This window comes from Lissotriton helveticus, chromosome 2_1 (assembly GCF_964261635.1).
Source record: "Lissotriton helveticus chromosome 2_1, aLisHel1.1, whole genome shotgun sequence".
Lineage (NCBI taxonomy): Eukaryota > Metazoa > Chordata > Amphibia > Caudata > Salamandridae > Lissotriton > Lissotriton helveticus.
In genome coordinates, this window is record NC_136059.1 from 184,348,268 (window position 1) to 184,366,593 (window position 18,326).

At 43.4% G+C, this 18,326-nt stretch overlaps 1 protein-coding gene across 1 annotated transcript in view; it reads right to left on the reverse strand.

Moving 5' to 3' along the window:
• Nucleotides 1–18,326, reverse strand: part of GALT (galactose-1-phosphate uridylyltransferase) — a 141,384-nt gene that overhangs the window by 97,458 nt on the left and 25,600 nt on the right. Inside the window, exons 2-5 of the mRNA XM_078674693.1 lie at nucleotides 15,917–16,086; nucleotides 11,382–11,457; nucleotides 10,272–10,320; nucleotides 470–599 (exon numbers count right to left, since the gene is read on the reverse strand). Coding sequence (XP_078530819.1) covers nucleotides 470–599; nucleotides 10,272–10,320; nucleotides 11,382–11,457; nucleotides 15,917–16,086 — 425 coding nt within the window. The remainder of the gene's footprint in view (nucleotides 1–469; nucleotides 600–10,271; nucleotides 10,321–11,381; nucleotides 11,458–15,916; nucleotides 16,087–18,326) is intronic.

Genomic DNA, 18,326 nt, shown 5'->3' on the forward strand with positions numbered 1-18,326 from the left:
AAGGATACTGGAGCCTTCCGCACTATGGTTGAGAGGAAATACCTTAAGCCAGGGGGGACACTCCCTGGGGCCAAGGATACAGGATGGGTAGTACCCAGTGGAGAGGGCATGAAGTAACCACTTGCCAGGGTTGAGATTGAAAAATAGGTGACTGAGAGGGCAAATGAAAAAGGGGAGAGGTGAGGGAAAGGACATTGGGTAGGAGAGTGGAAAAACATTTTGAAAAGAAAAGAGCAGTTTTCACTGGCTGCCTATGCATATGTCAGCCTAGGAAATGTTAGCTGGAAAAAATTAAGGTGTAAACAAGTGAGACGGGACACAGGTTCGCTGCTGTTAAACACTGTGTACACTACAACACACTTTCAGAAAAGAGCCTAGAGATTAATTATTAGGATTTCCAATAAATAATACAAAATGTATATTAGAACAGTGTATGGAAAAGAATAAATACAATTAACATCTGGCTTACCTGCACCCATGGGTACTTTCCTCCCTGTTCTCTCATGATTTCTGCCCACTTGTCAATCACAAGTCTTATTTCAGGGGGTGTCATGAGAGGGAGTGTCATATCAGACCAAGGATGGAAACACATGACGGTACTGGCAAAGAGACAACATGGAAAATGAATATCAGGGAAATCAGTGAGTGAGGGAAGGAATGTCATACAAGATACCAATCAAATTAATGGAAAGAACTGAAACACTCAGGTCTAAGCAAAGACTTATCACTCTGCAGCTCCCTCCTAAAGAGGAAGAAGGCCTGCTGGGTATGATGGACCACAACAGACATGGACTGTGTAAGATTTTTTAACTCCTATTCAGGTGTAACCTTACTCTTTCGGAGTAGGAGGAGGAGCAGGAGTTGTTGAACGAATAATTTGTGGTCTGTTAGATAAACATACTAGCATAATCTAACACTATAATGCATTCCTAGGCAAACACCCACTTACCTCTGCACTGATAGGATTACCTCAATACCAAAATAAAAAACAAACCTTTACCATAGCAATATGAAACCAGCAACAACAAACAAACAAGCACATCTGCCTTTAGTGTGGTTATGCATGCACACACTATTTGTGCGGTCTCTATATGCAGCTTGCCTAGATCTATCTGTATTTGTTTATTCTGTATGTAGCCTGTGTCCATCTGTCCCTATTTTTTAATATTCTGTATGCTTGCGATAAGTTGAAACACATAACACAGCGAGATGGTGTGACGAGTCTGCGCACATTTTGGTTGAATGTGTTGCATGCATAAAAGTAGCAAAGTGATATCTATTGCCTGTGCTGATGCTTTGCAAATGTCAAATATCATAGTCCGTGGAAGTTCATAATCAAAGCAGCAACAAAGAAAAGCACAAAAGGAGGGCCAGGGTAGATTTATAGACCAGCGGGTATTCACTTCCAACTCATAGATACTGAACACAACAAAATACTCTGATCTAACACAGAGCGCAAGCTAGGAACCTAGAATGCAGATGGGGTTTTCCTTTATCAGGATGAAATCTCTCACCCACCAGAGGTGGCATGCTTAATCATAGGGTTTCTCCTTACATCAGAACACGGTGCGGCTACAACTTAGGCATAGATGCATCAAGGTAAAATCCGTTCGCAAAGGGGCAGATTCTCAGAATCTGCCCCTTTGCGACCGCATCGTCCCAAATGCAAAAATCGCAAATTAAGAAATCGCAAAATTGCGATTACTTGCATTTTTCAAAGTTTCATGTTGCGCACAAACATGCCTTAAGGGCATGTGTGTGCGCAACATATGTGCACAGATCAATTTCAGGGGTGTAACAGGGTGTCCTTTGGATTTGGATTTGCGAGTCGCAATTAAGGAATTTTAAGAAATCGCTATTTTTTTTGTGATTTCTTCATGCATTACATTTTGCTATTCCTTAATAGCGAATCGTTATTTTTCGCTATTAAGGAATAGCAAAATGGGTTCTTGATGCATCTGGGGGTTAGTCAGAGTGTGTGATGTGCTGTAGTGTAAACAAAGATGATGTGAACAACGTGGTTGAAACTAACTCCAGAGCAGGCGTTCAGCTTTATTCTTGTCCGCCTGGGTCAGGATTAAAAGAGGGAAAAGGCACAGCAGCAGTCATCAGATAACACTGTGTTTTTGTGCCATGGTCCACATGCCGAGGTGAACGGGCATTAGTAAGAACCTTGGGGAACAAAATAAATCACTTCCACTTACAAAAAGTGCAATGAAAGGAAAAGAATACAAATCCATAAAAGTGGTCAGAAATGACTCCTCAGTGGTTCCACTTTATCACAACATGTAGGGAAATATAAATATGGTCACAATGACATTTAGGTTGCAGAAAGAGTGTCAGTCACACAATTTATAGTGCCACCAACAACCCAGAAAGTGCAACACAGAATGCACCTGTAAGGTGTCCAACTAGAGAACAGTCATGACATCTGTTGCAAACACATAGGCTTACCCGCAGAAGTCAGGTGTCGTGTCTCACCTGGAGATACCCTGGCGCTGGGTTTAGAAAGCACACCATTCTGGAGGGAAGTACATGAGGTGTGTGTGTCTGACACGGCATTATGGGAGAAACTATTGAGTGTATAAAGGCGCCAAACTGGACTTTTTTGTGTTTGGTAGACAAAAGGCCGAACATACAAGGTTGGAGAATGTCAAAATAAAAGCAAATAAAAGCAACTGCTCAAGGGCGAGGCGCAGGTCCTGGCTCTCCAAATGATTAACAGTAAAAACAAGCATTTGCAATGCAATAGGACTCGCATTTACCAGAGTTTGAGCTATTGGCAATGTAAATGACAGTGCCTTTTATTTATGTGTTGTTTTTAAAACAGAAAAATAAAAGGCATTGTCATTTACAATGTCAATAGCTTAAACTCTCGCGAATGCGAGACCTAGTGCATTGCAAAAGGATGTATGACATTACAACGCACACATTCACAACGCATACCATTACAACAAAACTTTTCAAACGCAGGATCCATTACAACGCATGCCATTACAATGCAGATGCTATTACAACGCATGCCATTACAACGTAAGTATGGGTAAGTATTTTTTTTGTAACTTTAATTAATGGGAATGTAATAGTAGTGTAAATGTTGGATAGTGTAGGGGTTAAAATTACTATTCTAACTCCAGGGGGTGTAATAGTAGGGTAGTGTAGGGGTGAAAATTAAATTAAATACTTACCCATACTTATGTTGTAATGGCATGCGTTGTAATAACATCTGCATTGTAATGGCATGCGTTGTAATGGATCCTGCGTTGTAAACGTTTTGTTGTAATGGTTGTGCGTTGTGAAAGTTGCGTTGTAATGGCTGTTTCCCATTGCAAAGGCCTAACGCCCGTGCTATAAAAAGATTTTTAAAACTTTGAGAGAGCGTGTCCACCCAGCAGGCAGCACGAAGTTTTTGGGGTAAATAGTGCTCGGAGGCTGTAATTAGAGCCTACCGAGTAACAACACATGTAGCAGGGTATGTCACCATGGGAGGTAACAAAGTGAGACAAGGAGGTACTAAGGAGGGACTACTACGTTTTTTGACCAATGAACAGCCATAGTTTACAGTGGACAATTACACAAACCAATGAAAAATATGGGCGGAGCTTCAAGTCCCTACCTGATTGCAGCATGCCTCGCAGAGCAGCGCATGCGCTCCTCAAGCTCGACCTAAAAACCATCAAAGCTCAATACAAAAGGGGCTGAGGCACAGAAGAGGAACTGTCCATCTGTGTCAATTGCCTGATGCGGATTATTGCCAAGATCAACTATCCATATGATTAAGCAGCAAGGCAGTAGGTATAGCAAAATAGCCGTAATAGCTGATTTCATAGACAACAACAAAAAAGTAGATGGGGTCTGAATGGGGGCCCAATACGTACCAAAGGCATAATAATAGCAGAACGTTTAGGGTGAAAGTGCCCCACCGATCTGCTCTTTGTGTCGACTAAAAGAAGACAAGACACAAAGCGGGATGGAACGCAGACAGCAAAAGCTGTGCTAACGTTTTTCAAAGCTTTGTGAAGGAATGCTGAGAAAGAGGTGAATTTAGTTTAGACTATCTTCACTTATAGGCATGCTCGAGGCAACCACTTTTGGAGGAGTGAAGTGACCTTGTTGCATTGCTAATTGGAAGGTTAAACAATGCGCGTGTAACTAAAATAAAGGAAATTGCGTGTAACCAAAATACACGAGGGCAGCTCTGCGTAGCGTTCTCTCTTTATAGTGTGGGCATGAAAAGTGTGAGAAGTTGGCCTGATATATAATGTTCACTATTCTAGTGAGCACTTTGTATCAGTCCAAACAACCCTTATTGATGATTGGTTGTAAGTCAACCTTATAGACCAGCTATCCTAGTAGCATGGATACGAGCAGTCTAAGGCTAAGACTCTAGAGGGCGTGTTAAGCCAGCTGTTTTACCATCACATTTACCCCTTGAACACCAAGTGAAAGGACACCACACAAGTTGTTATGAAAATAAACGTATATTTATTTCTAACAAGACTACCCTGGCTCTTTATGAGACAGGGAGCTAAGCACACACAAAACTCTTAAGAAAATACTTTAAGTCGCACAATTTACACAAATGCCCGAGGGGCACGAAAAACCATATATTACAAAAGTGGAATGCGAACTACTAGCAGGTAAGTAACTATTCTCATGGACTTTAGAAACGCTACTCCTACAATGCTAAACACATAGATTAGTTGCAGGAGGCCTGTGGACGTCGTGTGCAGAGTGGGAACTCTCACGCGTAAGGCGGGAAAAAGTCTATGGAGGCTAGTAGTCACAAAGTTACTGTTCTCGGGCGAACCCGACTAGGTGGGTCGAAAACAAGAGTGGATCCGAACACTTAGAGTGTTGGACTATGCTGAAGCACCGGAGTACTTGGTTTACCTAGCCCAGGGGCTGCGGCTGCATAGGGTTGAAGTTACGTCGGAAACCCTCGTTGAAGAACCAGGAGCCTGAAGAAAGGAGTTGCTGGCAGGCGGCCAGTGAAGAGAGTTCGTGGTGATCCAAGCCTGGATCAGGGAAGAAGAAGACCTGAAAGCAGAGGGGACCAAGTTCTGAATCACTAGCCAGTGATTTAGGTGGGCACCAGAGTGGCACCGGACGAAGTCACCTCGACCAGGTGAGTGGGCGCTGCTGGGCTCTGCAGTCTCTCGGACCAGGAGGCGTTGTCGGCGACCAGGATGGAGGTGCGAGCTGTCCCACGAAGGTATCTGCTGCTGACGTCGCTGGACCCAGGATTGGGCAACAAGTCTTGGACCTAAAATGGCGTCTTGAGTGGACCAGGAGGGTCCAGGGTGCTCCTCTGTTGGAGGGGAGCAAGGGCTAGTCTGGAGCAACCAGACCAGCAGTGTTTGTCGTCGTGGAGCGTCGTGAAAGGGCCACTAGCCAACGGGCAAGCGACCTGGACAACGCGGTGAGCAGCAAAGAGCAGAAGGGCCCCACGCAGATCTCGTGGATGCAAGGGGGCTGGACTTCGGTGCTGGAGCTGCTCAGGGTCGGGGCTTCTCTTACCCCAAAGCACTTGCTCGAGGGTCACTCAGTGGTCGTGCTGGACAAGCGTCGTGCAGTTCTGAAGATGGCCGGTCCCTCGCGGTCTCGTCACACCCACGAATCTCAGCGTAGCTGACGATGTAGGTTGAGGTCAGAGGTGCCAGGGAAGCCGGTTCTGGTCGTGCTGGAGCAGTCTTGATCCGGAGGAGAGACTGGCAACAAACCGCGATACTTGGTTGGTGCCTGCTGCTGCAGGGTGACTACTCCTTAGTCACAAGGGAGAAATCTTGAGAAGAGTCTTGAGTTTTTTCTTGTAGAAAGTAGTTTCAGGATTCAAAGATGATCTAATTTGGAAGGGGGCCAGTTCCTACCTTTATCCTGAAAAAGGGGGCTGGCACGCGACTAAGTCCTGCCCTATGGGTGGGACTAGGAGGGGGGTGGTTACACCCCTCTCCTTTGGCGGGCTTTCCCCAGATCAGGGGCTGGAGTGCCCCTGGAACTGGTTCAAGCCGGCCTATGCACAGTGAGCACCGGGGTGCCACTTGCAGTCACCTTCCTCTAAAGCCCTGCCTACCTAGAATACACAAAACCCTGTCTGGGACGGTGCTGGCACCGCCCCTGGCAGGAAACCCTTTGTCCTTGCCTCCTGTGCTGGGAGGACTCCCAGCAGCAGGAGGGCAGACTTGTGTCTCGGTGGCAGCATCCATCTTGTGGAGCTGAGGCTATGTCTGACTTTAACCGGGGTTACAGGTTACATACATGTCGTGTCCCTCTAGAAGGGTGGAATGCTAACCCCGTCGCCAGAATTGGCGAGGGGTTAGTATTCCAATTCGTATGACACCTTACTCGACATGTTTTGATAAAGCGATACCAGAGTTGGCATATAACCGCGAGGATTATAATGCACTTAAGAGTATATGGTATGCGTTATCATGGAACAGCTATTAGGACTTGGTTCCGCAAGCTGCAAACGGGCTCAGCTCATGCCAGAGCACCATCTCACATTATTCCAAGCACTCTGCCTTCAGGATTGATAAGGCCTGTCATAGGAGTGACTGATAGGAATATATGTGTCCATTTTTAGGGTTAGATATAGGAATACTATATCTAAAGCAAAGGGTGTTTACACCACCTTGCCCCAGCTGTCGTGCAGCCAGTTGTGTCAGATTTGGATGGCCAGCCAGGGGTGGCATAATACATGCTGCAGCCCCTGGTAGGCCCTGGGTACACCTATGCCCTGGGTACCTAAGGTACACTGTACAGGGACTGATAAGGTGACTCAGTATCCAATTAGATATGTACCTAAGGTACATGGAATCCATTTTACAGAGAGAGCAGTGGGCCTGGGGTCCTGAATAGCAGGGCCCCAGGTCAACTAAGTCAGAAAACCAGCAAAACACCAGGCAAAAAGTTGGGGGCAACCATAGTCAGGGATCTACCTTCCTACAAAAAGGTTTGAAAATTACGACAGGTAGTCTATGGAGCGTAGTTCCAAAGTTACGTTTACCTTGAGAGGGCTCATAAAGAGTCCGGCAGACGCCAGGTTCAAGGACACTGGCAGTAGCCAAGGCTACTTAATTTAAAGGCGGGGAAAGGTGGCAAGAATTACATGCTCGTCAAGCACCAGTAGTAAAGAAGGGAATTGCAGTCCCTAGGTAGAATGAAACCGTTGATGCGGTGAACTCAATATAAGCCACTAACAGTACTAGATAATGTGGCGAGTTTACTATAAACAAGGCGATTTGTGCATCATGGGAAGCATGCAGTGCTACTAGTGAAGAACGTCAATAACCCTGGCTAAAAGACCAGGGAGGGAGTTGCACTACCGCAGGAAGGTGCCATAGAAAAACATGTAATATAGAGATCATAGCTTTAAAGCTTTACATGACACAATGTCATAAATGAGATAGGACTCTCTCTAATGACTGAAAATGAGGGAGGTAACACTACAAAATGTAGTGTTCAAGTACAGCCAATCCACAACAGAGATGGAAAGCAAGTCACTGTGTGTTATGATCATATATGCAAGCTGCTTGAGAGGCGGAGTGATATTGTCACTTGGGACACAGGCAGGAGTTAAGTCGATCAAGCGGGTTAAAAAGAGTAAAGGTACGCTAGGGTAGAGAGGTTCACAGTATCTCATCACTCAGACTAATCCCAGACTTCTCACCCTAAACACTCAGCGTTATTCTTTGACAAAAAGGAACTGAGACATCACTTGAACGGTCGTTGGTGGTGCCTGTTTGTCTAACACCGTCCAACATAGATCGTTGGCGGTATGGCCCTGTTCAATGAAATTATTGGTCAGTTTAGTTGAGATCTTTCTGCATCTTATGGTACTGTGATGCTCTGTGATACGTCTTTTGATTTTTCAGGTCGCCGTGTCTACATATCCCAGGCCACAAGTGCAAGCGATAGGATAAATCAGTTTTTCGCTATTGCAATTTGTATGTTGTCTGAGCTCCCAAGAGGATGTTGGTTCCTTTGTCAACATGTGTGGTCCTTTCAGTATATGCACACACTCCGCACGAATCACAAGAGAAATTTCCCTGCACTGGTGGTAGAGCCCATAAAGTATCATTTCTGGTGTTTTGGGAGGGGAGGGATCTTGTATGTACTGACTTATCTCTCAGGTTTTGACTGCACTTGAATGCAAAGAGATGCCATTGTATAGTCCAATGCCCTGTATTCAGAATGTGCCAGTTTTTGCGCATGACCCACTTAATTGAGTTGGAGATACTACTATAGGTGTTCACACAGACAGTTTGTGTCTGTATGCTACTCCATTTTTAGGGTATGTCTCCCTTAGCCACTGCACAGCCCTGGTTTACAAGTAGTTTTTAAACCTTCTTACATCCTGATCCTCCATACTCCCAGCATTTTTGTGATTGCTCCAAGCAACAGTTTAGTTTTCCTCCATTTCAACCTCAACCCATTTCTAGTATGAATTGCATCACTGTACAGGATCAAAGTATGTGAATTCAGGAACCATGTCCTCCACACCTTCTGAGACCGGTATAAAAAGGGCCATGCTTCAGGAGATGCTTTCTCGCAGAGTACGTTCCGCGGAGGGTTTTTAACTGCACTAAGTGAAAATTTGTCCTGATTGCAATCTATCTAGGGACCACTAATCCTTCGAAATAGGTTGCCTCATTGAGTTCACCAATGTCCCTTTGCGATTTGCTTTTCAGATTAAGTATTTATTTAGCTGTGTTGTTCATTAGTGTATGGTATGGGGAAGATAGGATTCCCCCTTGCCTAAATTAGCATTGAGTAATCTTCCCTCTAGTAGAGACTTTGCCTGCAGGGTTTTATGCCCTATTGCTTCAGGCTCCAGTGCTCCTTAATTTTAACACAATTTGTGTTGATATTTAAGCATGATGCTTAGTTTTCCATTTAAGTACATTGTTAATTGGAGTTTGTACTAAATGAAAAAAGAACAAAAACATAAGAAAAGAACACGTACATGGTCGGGATATAAAAATACATGTAATATAAATTGATTACACAGGAACTGAAGGATATCCTGAATTGCATCGTTTATAGAATATGAGGAGGGAAAAGTAAAGATGGAGAAATAAGCAAAGAGGAGACACAGGAAAGACAATGAAAGCAGAATAAGGGTGGGGGATAGGATGCATAAGCAATGTGTGATAATGTAGGAATATTGATTCAAGGTTTACGGTAGCGCGGATGTTGGCAGCTTTTGATAAGATCGTATCATTGGATATTTGAGAGGATTTAAGGTGGTTTAGTCTTTTTGATATATGTATCTAATTTGTTTCAGAAGGCTCTGTAAGATTTGGTGCTGAAGTTGTGGGTGTAGTTATTGTTGTTTGCACTTCTCATGAAGCAGACGCAGGCCCACCACGTCTGACGAGAAGTGGGGTTTGCGGTTTTCCCAGTCAGTCAGGATAGTTTTGACACCTATGGGTAGTAGTAGGTTCTGTAGTCAAAGTTCCCAAGTGTCATGTGTGGAAGGAAGGTTAATAGTTTTGTGGGCCTAGGGCGACTACGATATGGTGGAGTGGGATGTTGCTATGAAAGATTTTGTATCGATTCGCAAAATGTTTTTTTTGAGGATAGTAACAGCAAAATACTTAGGGGGCCCTAAGATGCATCACCACCAAGGGTTAGTTTAATTAACAAATGGCTTAGGAATAACAATATGTTCCATAGGATAAAAAAGATATAAAGAGTCCCAGAGCTTGTGTTTAGAGCCCATATGTATATAAAGAAACGAGTAATCTGTATCGGAGATTCTGGCCATCAGAATGAACTCCATACAGTAATCAATAAACGATATGTGAGTTTTGCATTATTCCTAAATTCTGTTTATTCAATTATTATGATTGCAAGATCTGTATCAAAAGATATAGAGCAAAAGCAGCAGAAACGGTAACAAGTTGTTCATAGCACAGCACTGTGGAAAGTAAGTGCTAGAAACAGCATAATTATTTGTAAAGCGCATAGCTACCCAAAGACTTCCCAGTGCTGAGTAAAGCAAGGCCTGTGATGGCAAATCAATTCTAGGCATTAATTGTGCCAATAAAAACTACATTCACAGGTAACTATATTCGTGTAAATGTTCATAAATGGATATGGGTAACAGATTTCTACATGTTGCATGCTTTCAAGAGTAAGCTCTCTCTCTTAACCAAGCAACATATGCACTGGCCTCATTCCCTTAGCCGAGCAATGGTAAACCAGGCATGTGCTTAGACAACACTTTTTCCAATTTTAAGAGCATCAGTTCAATAGTTTTCACCTACCAGACTCCTCTGGCCGATCCCGCTCTAAGCAGTGGGTGGACACTGTCACCTGTAACAAAAGACAAGAGTAAAGCCCTCCTGTTCAATGGGTAGTAAAAGTAAGCAACATTTTACCAGAGACTCTAAATGCAGCTATGTATTACACTTTGGCCTCTTAGTGTTTCCTATTACAGCAGGAGTGTTTCCTATTGCAGCATGAGAATTCTGGCTGTTTCTACAAAGGCCCTTCCTAGAGCCTCACTGCTGCAGGTCAGTTATGGGTTATTTCTTTAAGTACTCAGCTTGCTCTGGATTTGCTATTTTATATGGATTTCAAGGATGCCAGGCAGCAGGCTGCAATCTTATGACCAGGCACAGAATGGGTTACTTTGAAGTGTTGTGCCTGATCCGAATTTTACATGGTATTAGTTATAAATCTGGATGGTGTTAAAGCCGAGACTAATTTGTCATGCGGTGTCCCACAAAGCAAGTACCCTCTCATCTCAATATGAACCCTAAAAACTTGATCGAATAAATATAGCATCAACATCTGCCACATGAACCTTTGACTATCGCCCTGATTCCTCTTTATGGGTAATATCCTGTAGACTCCCTGAATTTAAATGTGTCGCGTCAGCGAATGCTATGGTGCCCTTGTGGAATTCACAGATCAGAGATCACAATGTGAGCGAGGAGTCTTGTATTAGGCTAAAAAGAAGGTAAGATGTACCAAAGTTCTTCCAGGCAATAAAGAGATATTTGTGGGAGAAAACAGAGCTTCCTACCAACGCAAAATAATTGTGCGATTCACAGCAACGTCACAGCAAGAGGCAATACGGATCAGCCAGTATAGCTGAGAAAAAGAGGTAAAGTCTGTCTTCTAATCCTGTGCCTAAAATGTAAATATGTGAAATATAATGGTGCAATTTAAAGATATAAATCCACATTTGATGTTCACAATCTTTTATCGGCTCTCAAACCGCCCCACCCCAATAATGTACATCGCTCGACTACTCCTCAGCTAGGCATGCACTATATAAAATACTAAGACATACATTGATTAATCACATATGTAGTCCAGTTGAAGGGTATTTAGCTATCCCAGGGTACTGAGAGGTCTAAGCAACTTACCAGGTTCTGGAGCATCTGGCTGGAGAGCTGGGAAGTCATTCTCAAAGAGGTATGTGCTCTCGTACAAGGGATTCACCTTCAACAAGAATTAAGAAAGAAACAAAAAGGGTGGCATTAGGCCTAGGTAAATTTACACCTAGATTGCACCAACTGGTATTTATGTATTGCTCATAAGCAATGCGAAGGCATCTAAGCACGATGTGTTTGTTGGTGTGACAATAACAAATTTGCAGTGCCCCGCCGTTCCATACAAAACCAGCACTGAACAAGACAAAGTGAAAAACAAAAATCGATTGCTTACAGTATACAAAGCATCTATATGATATTATATGGGATCATTAGTATACTTTTAAGATGTAACATGTCTGGTGGCAAATGACAGGCAGCCATTCAGGAACCACACCAGCGCTGGTCGATTTTCAGGTGGCATTTCTAAGATAGCCTCTGAGTGCATTTTACATTAAATCCCACACTGGCATCAGTGTGAGTTTAATGTGCTGAGAAGTTTGCTACAAACCTTCCCAGTTTTTTACTAAAGCCATTATGGAGCTGTTAAGTTCGTAATGACCAACTTTCAGACCATATACTCTTTATGGCTCTACTACACTTACAATGTCTAAGAATGGACTTAGACACTGTAGGGGCACAGGGCTCATGCCACTGCACCCTCACCTGCTAGAGGGTTACTTACCTAGGCCTTAGGCAGTGGATTGTAGGCATGGCACACAGGGATGGGTGCCATGTAGACTCTCCACTTTTCACTTCACCACAACACGCAGCCTGCAGTGGCAGTGTGTGGTTGTTAAGGCACAGGGCCTCTAAGGGTGACACAATAGGTGCTTCAGCCCTTAGAGGCCTTCCCTGGTCACAGTGCCCTTGGTACCCATGGTAGCTTTTACAAGGGGCTTACCTGCAGCCAGGGATTTGCCAATTGTGGGTATAGGTACAGTTTTGGGAAAGAACACAGGCCATGGGAAGCTGGTTGGCAGGGACCCAGGGCACATCAAGTCAGGTTGCATCTGATGCCAGCTAAAAAGTGGGGGGTAACCGTGCAAAATGGGGCACTTTCTTACAGATGTTGAAAGCTTAAACATATTTCAAAGCACCTTAAATTAACAACTCAGCTACTGTAGTTTAGAATCAGCATACTACACGAACTAGTGCGGATAATAATACAAGTGTAACTCACCTCTGACTACAAAGGTGTTTGACCTCTACATCTTGCTGCTTAGCATATCCTGTTTTGTCTGGAGTGTGATTAATTAAAAGAGCACAGAGTGAGTAATGGGCAGGTCACTTCCCACTAGCGGATTTCTGATCTGGTTGAACTTTGGCATTTTAGTTTCTTAACCCTCACAACGGGTTTATTGAACTATAAAAAAATATCTTTAAATATGCAACACAACTGTGATGTTTGCAAAGGTACTACAGCATGTACGCATGCACGTGACTGTACTGGAACCTCGGTGTTAGACAAAACAGTGTTGTACAGGTAATGCAATAAAAACAGATGCATGGACAAACTCTGAGAGGCAGGAGAGCACAGAGGTGAGGAAGACTAATTGCTGGGTGAGGGAGGTGAAGGGTGGAGTAGCATTGCAGTTTATGGGGGGGCGGGTGGGGGTTACAGAGAGGGAGGGCCAAGGATGCATGACACAAAGTGGCAGAGGATCCTACAGGTGGAGGTAAGGTCAAAGATTAGAGGCTATCATGCAAATTGTGTAAAAGGGGTAGTCAGGGCAATGTGGGGTCTTTCCAACAACAACTGCTGATCTAGTGATTTATAGTGAAACAGTATGCAGTTAATATAAAAATGGCATGATGAACGGTAGTGTGTGCTGGGGGAGAGTTGGCAGAGAAGGGGGAACCAATCTTTCAGTGGGTTGTGCCCCTCAGATTAGAAAAAGCATGCACAAAGTCTCATTTTCTGATGTTACAAAAACATTTCTCTTATGACGACTGTATATTCACATGTATATTGTAGCGTTTAAAATGCTCTGCTGCAAACGACCTGGGTTGAAATGCCTCATAAGACCCTGGGACCAATAAATAACGTAGAGCTGTGGGTTTTGGTCCCCCCACTAAGTGACAATGAACTCAAAGATCAGGGAGGAGAAACCTAAGTCGGGAGGGGGAATAAGCATTGTGGCCTTTACCCTCCTGCCAGTAGCTGGAAGACTTTACATGAAGCAGACAGTACAGTACAGTGTCTGTCCATTATGCTGCACTATGTGGCCTGTATAAGAATTGTTGCCACCAGGAGTGAGAAGGGAGGATCAGAGTATGATGGAGGAGAGGATGTAATTTCATTATAATCTGGAGGGAGGAAATTGGTAGGGGTTATTTAGGTTTACAAGAGGAATTGGATTCAAACAGGGAATAAAGCATGATTCCTTTTCAGGTCTCACCTGGGTAGCACTTGCGCTGTCTCTCCGAGACATGCTGTATTCAGGATATGATCATCATGTTTTTTTGTAATGAATTTTTCGAAAAATGTTTTTGTATAATGTTTTTTATAATTTTTGAAATGTATATTACATTGAATGAAATGTGTATTCTTCCAAGGCAAATAGAATGACGAATTGTTGTTTCAAATCAAGTTGAACCAATACAATCATGAAAGCATAGTGCAATAACTCATGGCGTTGTATTTTGAATCTGCAGAATTAAGTACCAGTACAGAAATTGGTGGCCAGGTACCTCTTTATGAAAAAATTTATTCAGGATATGGGCATAAAGCTTTGCCCACTTTCCGCTCATCTTTTTAATTGGCTCCTGTCCCTGTCCTTTGTAAATGGTGGCTTTTCATTGGTCACTAGACTTAGTGGTCCCTTCTTATTACCACCTTGTCTCTTATTGTAACCTCCCATGAGGACACCCCCCTGTTACATGTGTTGTTACTCCCTAGGTTTTATTTACAACCTCAAGGCACTATTTTCTTAAAAGGCTTCAGGTAAGACACACACTTGGTCCTAAGCTAGGCTGGCAGTGGTTACTTCGCTCACTTGAACATCTTACAATAAATTTCCCTTCATCAGCTCCACAGAGAGTACAAGCTAATCCGAAATGAATGTAATAATTCTTTTGTAACATTTCAAACTACTAATTGTATATATGGACACTGCAATTTGAATGTACTCCTAGTACTGTCTTGCATACAATGCATTATGCCTAGGGTGGATTTACCATATCTTCTGCAGGGTGCAGTACCATATGTGGCCAACAAAAGAGGTCAGCAGTGCTGGTGCCTTGCCAACTTAGGGAACTCTACGAGCAGCTTGTGGTACTGCACCGAGACATGCAGTGCTGGCGCCTTGCTCAATAGGGACCTCTAGGAGCAGCTTGCGGAACTGCACTGAGACATGCAGTGCTGGTGCCTTGCTCATTAGGGACCTCTAGGAGCAGCTTGCAGTACTGCACTTAGATATACAATGCTGGTTCCTGGCTCACTGCACAAGCATTTGCAATGCACTAGGTCTCGCATTCATGAAAGTATGAGCTATTAGCATTGCATTATTTGCAACGGCAATACCTCAAACTATCAGTATTGCGAGACCAATTGCATTGCAAATGCTTGTTGTCCCTATTGCCACAGGCCTTGGAGCTAAAAAAAGGTCTGGAAGGGTGTAATGCTCACACTTGACACAGGGGTATTTAAACTTTAATTGAAGGTGGCCTACAGTACCATCTAAAGACTTCTTTTTCCAGTAAATACCATTATTTCTATTGATGATTAATAAAGAACGCATAGCCCTCTAAAAAGAAAGTTGAATAGTGAAACTGAAGGTTTACAGGTGAGATAGTTACACAAATGTATTTAAGTGCTATATAATTATTTGAGTAGAGAAACTCAGATAAGGTAAGAAAAAATATAGCATGGTATTACAATTAGATACACTATTTACAGCATATAAATAGTAACCCTGCAGAAATAGGTGAGGGGCAATTTGGTTAACTGGTATAGTCTTTCCAAGTTAAGCAGATTACATTAAAGGAAGCCTTTGATCTCCATGAGGGAGGATATTTCCATGGGTTGGTAATGGGGAGCGCTACAAAGGAGAGGACCACGTAATCCGAATGATCTGACGCTTGAGGAGGTATAAGAGGGTCCAGATAAATTAAGGAGGCCATGACTGGCAGAGTGTATGGAGTGGGTTAGGTGCAGGGCCAGCTGGGACAGAGGAGAAGGGGCTTAAAAACTGCATTTTAGAGATACCATACTGCACTGCTCTAAGAACACACATGGACATGCTAAAACCAATATATTATATATATATATATATATATATAATACATATACATATATATATATATATATACATACATATACATATATATATATATATATATATACATACATATACATACACACACACATATATATTTTATTTTAATTTTTTTACACACACACACACACACACACACACACAGGTAACACTGACCTGTCACTAGGAGCATCAGCCCAGGAACTCCTGGACTGCAAAGTGCCTCCACTAGCAAACGCCATTAAACCTGAGCGCGTCTTGTTGTATTACCTCTCCATTGGCTCTCTTTCCTCCAGGGCAGAGCGGATTGGAAGGATCATTGCGCGGAACATGCTCTTGGGGTGGTTTCTCAAGCTGACCTTGCCATGGCCTTTTCATTCGGTGCGCAGACACCAGCACCCATTCGTCCCGTAGTGGATTGTAACGCACATGCTGGTGCTCTAGAAATTGAGGGAAAGGAGAAAAAAAGTAAAAAGGTGTCACCACCTTGATCGCTAATACTTAGGATGTAACATTAAATATAGAAGTAAGTAAATCTTTATTCGGTTTTAAAAGGTAAAACCATAAAAGCACATAACATTACATATACATACTGCAAATAAAGATATTTGTACATGATGATAGATAAATAGTAAAATTATTAATCGTTAAACAAATACACCAAAATTGATGAAACAAGGTCATAATCCTGGGCATAAAGGTGGATTCCGAGCTCTCCATGGTCAACCAGGTCACCTCAGTGGTCTGCACATGTACAGGTCTCATGAAGCAGTTGCTGAAACTTGTCCCACTCCTTTCAACCGCCTCATTACAGATGATTGTGTCGACTACTATTGTCTCCAGGTTAGACTACGGCAATGCCTTATACATTGGCCTTCCCCAGAAACTTACTAATAAATGCAGCCAGGTTGATTTTCAGGCTCCCGAGAAGGTCTCACGCTACCTCACTGCTGTGCAAACTGCACTGGCTCACCATCAAGCAGAGAGCACATTTTAAGGGACTCTGCATTGCCCATAAAGCAATCTATGGCCAATCTCCAGCCTACATTAAAGAACGCCTCAAGAACTATGTTCCAGGCCGTACACTGCGGTCTTCCGAGGCCCGTCGCCTGGCCCTTCCATGATGCAACATAGCATCCAAAGGGGGCAGAACGTTCTCTGTCCTAGTTCCACAACTATGGAACCAACTTCCTGAACACCTTCGCAAGGAACCCGCACTCCTCCTGTTCAGGAAGCAGCTCAAAATTGTCTTGTTTAGAGAGGATTTGGACACAGTTTAGCTTCCTTTCCTTGCACTGTTAGGACATTAGTGATAAATAAGGATGCTGTAGTCTGTCGTAGGTTGAAGGGAGCCTTTATTTTCAAGCTCATTAGGAACAACCCGACCAACTGATTTGAGCAACCGCTCCTCTCTAACAGCTGGGTCACGGAACCCTGGGCAACGAAGCAACGAAGTCAAACATGACCACGAGCCCCGGCAGCCCCACGAGCCAGAACGAGCTGAGGCAGCATAATAATTAATATAACAACACCGCAAGTAGTTCTTGGGCCACTCTCTCTAATGCGCTAAGAGACCTGCCAGTGAATTTGCGCTATACAAATACCAGTTAACATTAACATTAGCATAATATTACTTTGCTGTGATTAGAAGTTCAAAATTGGCTTAAAATAGAGGGCTTTCAGCCAACACTATTCAAAGTGCAAGGTACAGTGCAAAAAAATGGAAAATCATTAAATATATATTCTTGCGTGGGTGGAGGCAGCGGCGTAGCGCGAGTTGCCAGCGCCCAGGGCAAGGCACTTTTCTTTTGACATTTTGTGCTCTTAAGAATGCCCCTGCGTCCCTAAGAATTTTGGGCCCAGGGCAACCGCCCCTGTGGCCTTGCCCACACTACGCCACTGAGTGTTGGGTAATTAACTCTTTTGGATTTTGGGGAGTAATGGAGCATACAGCACACACCACATAGCAAATGGTGTCCCAGCACAAAGCGCTTAATACATAGGCAACATTTGGTTCAGACATCAAGTCTCGAGGTTTAGGATGGACAAGGCCTTTCATTCGCAACTACTAAAGTATGTGGAAGCAGCGAGAAGAGAAATAGACTTTCAAATAGCCTCAGTGCCACAATGAGCAGTAAAACAGAGGGACAACCACGAAAGAGGCCATAGAATGAGTAGAGACCTGTGGGTGAATGTACTTCCTACACCTAAGAACAGCTACGGTCTTCCCTAACTCAGGCTCCTAAGACATTGTTGTGTGGAATCTTTTAACCAAATGCTTACGCTTGAATGAAGAGAGATTTAACATTGGCAGGCATGCTTGCTTTTCCCAGATTGTTACTTCACGTGAGGAATAATTATAAAAGCCCCCAGAAAATGCTAAACAAGCATACCCAAAGAAAAACTAAATGCTCTTCCTGGAGGTAGGACAATGGTATTAATCAATTAAATCTATGTTCGTTATCTGATCCAGGGCAAGAAGTCTGCACGCATGCTTATTTTCAGCAGACTATGTTTTTATATTATTTTTTGGGGGGTTGTTGTCCGTCTTGGACCTGAAGTGTTCTCCCTAGCGGATTCTCCTATAACAGGTCCCGTCCTTGAAGACGTTGCTATTTTTATACATTTCACCTTGAACATTATAAAGCACTCTGGTACCCACATGGGTCATGTTTGCGCT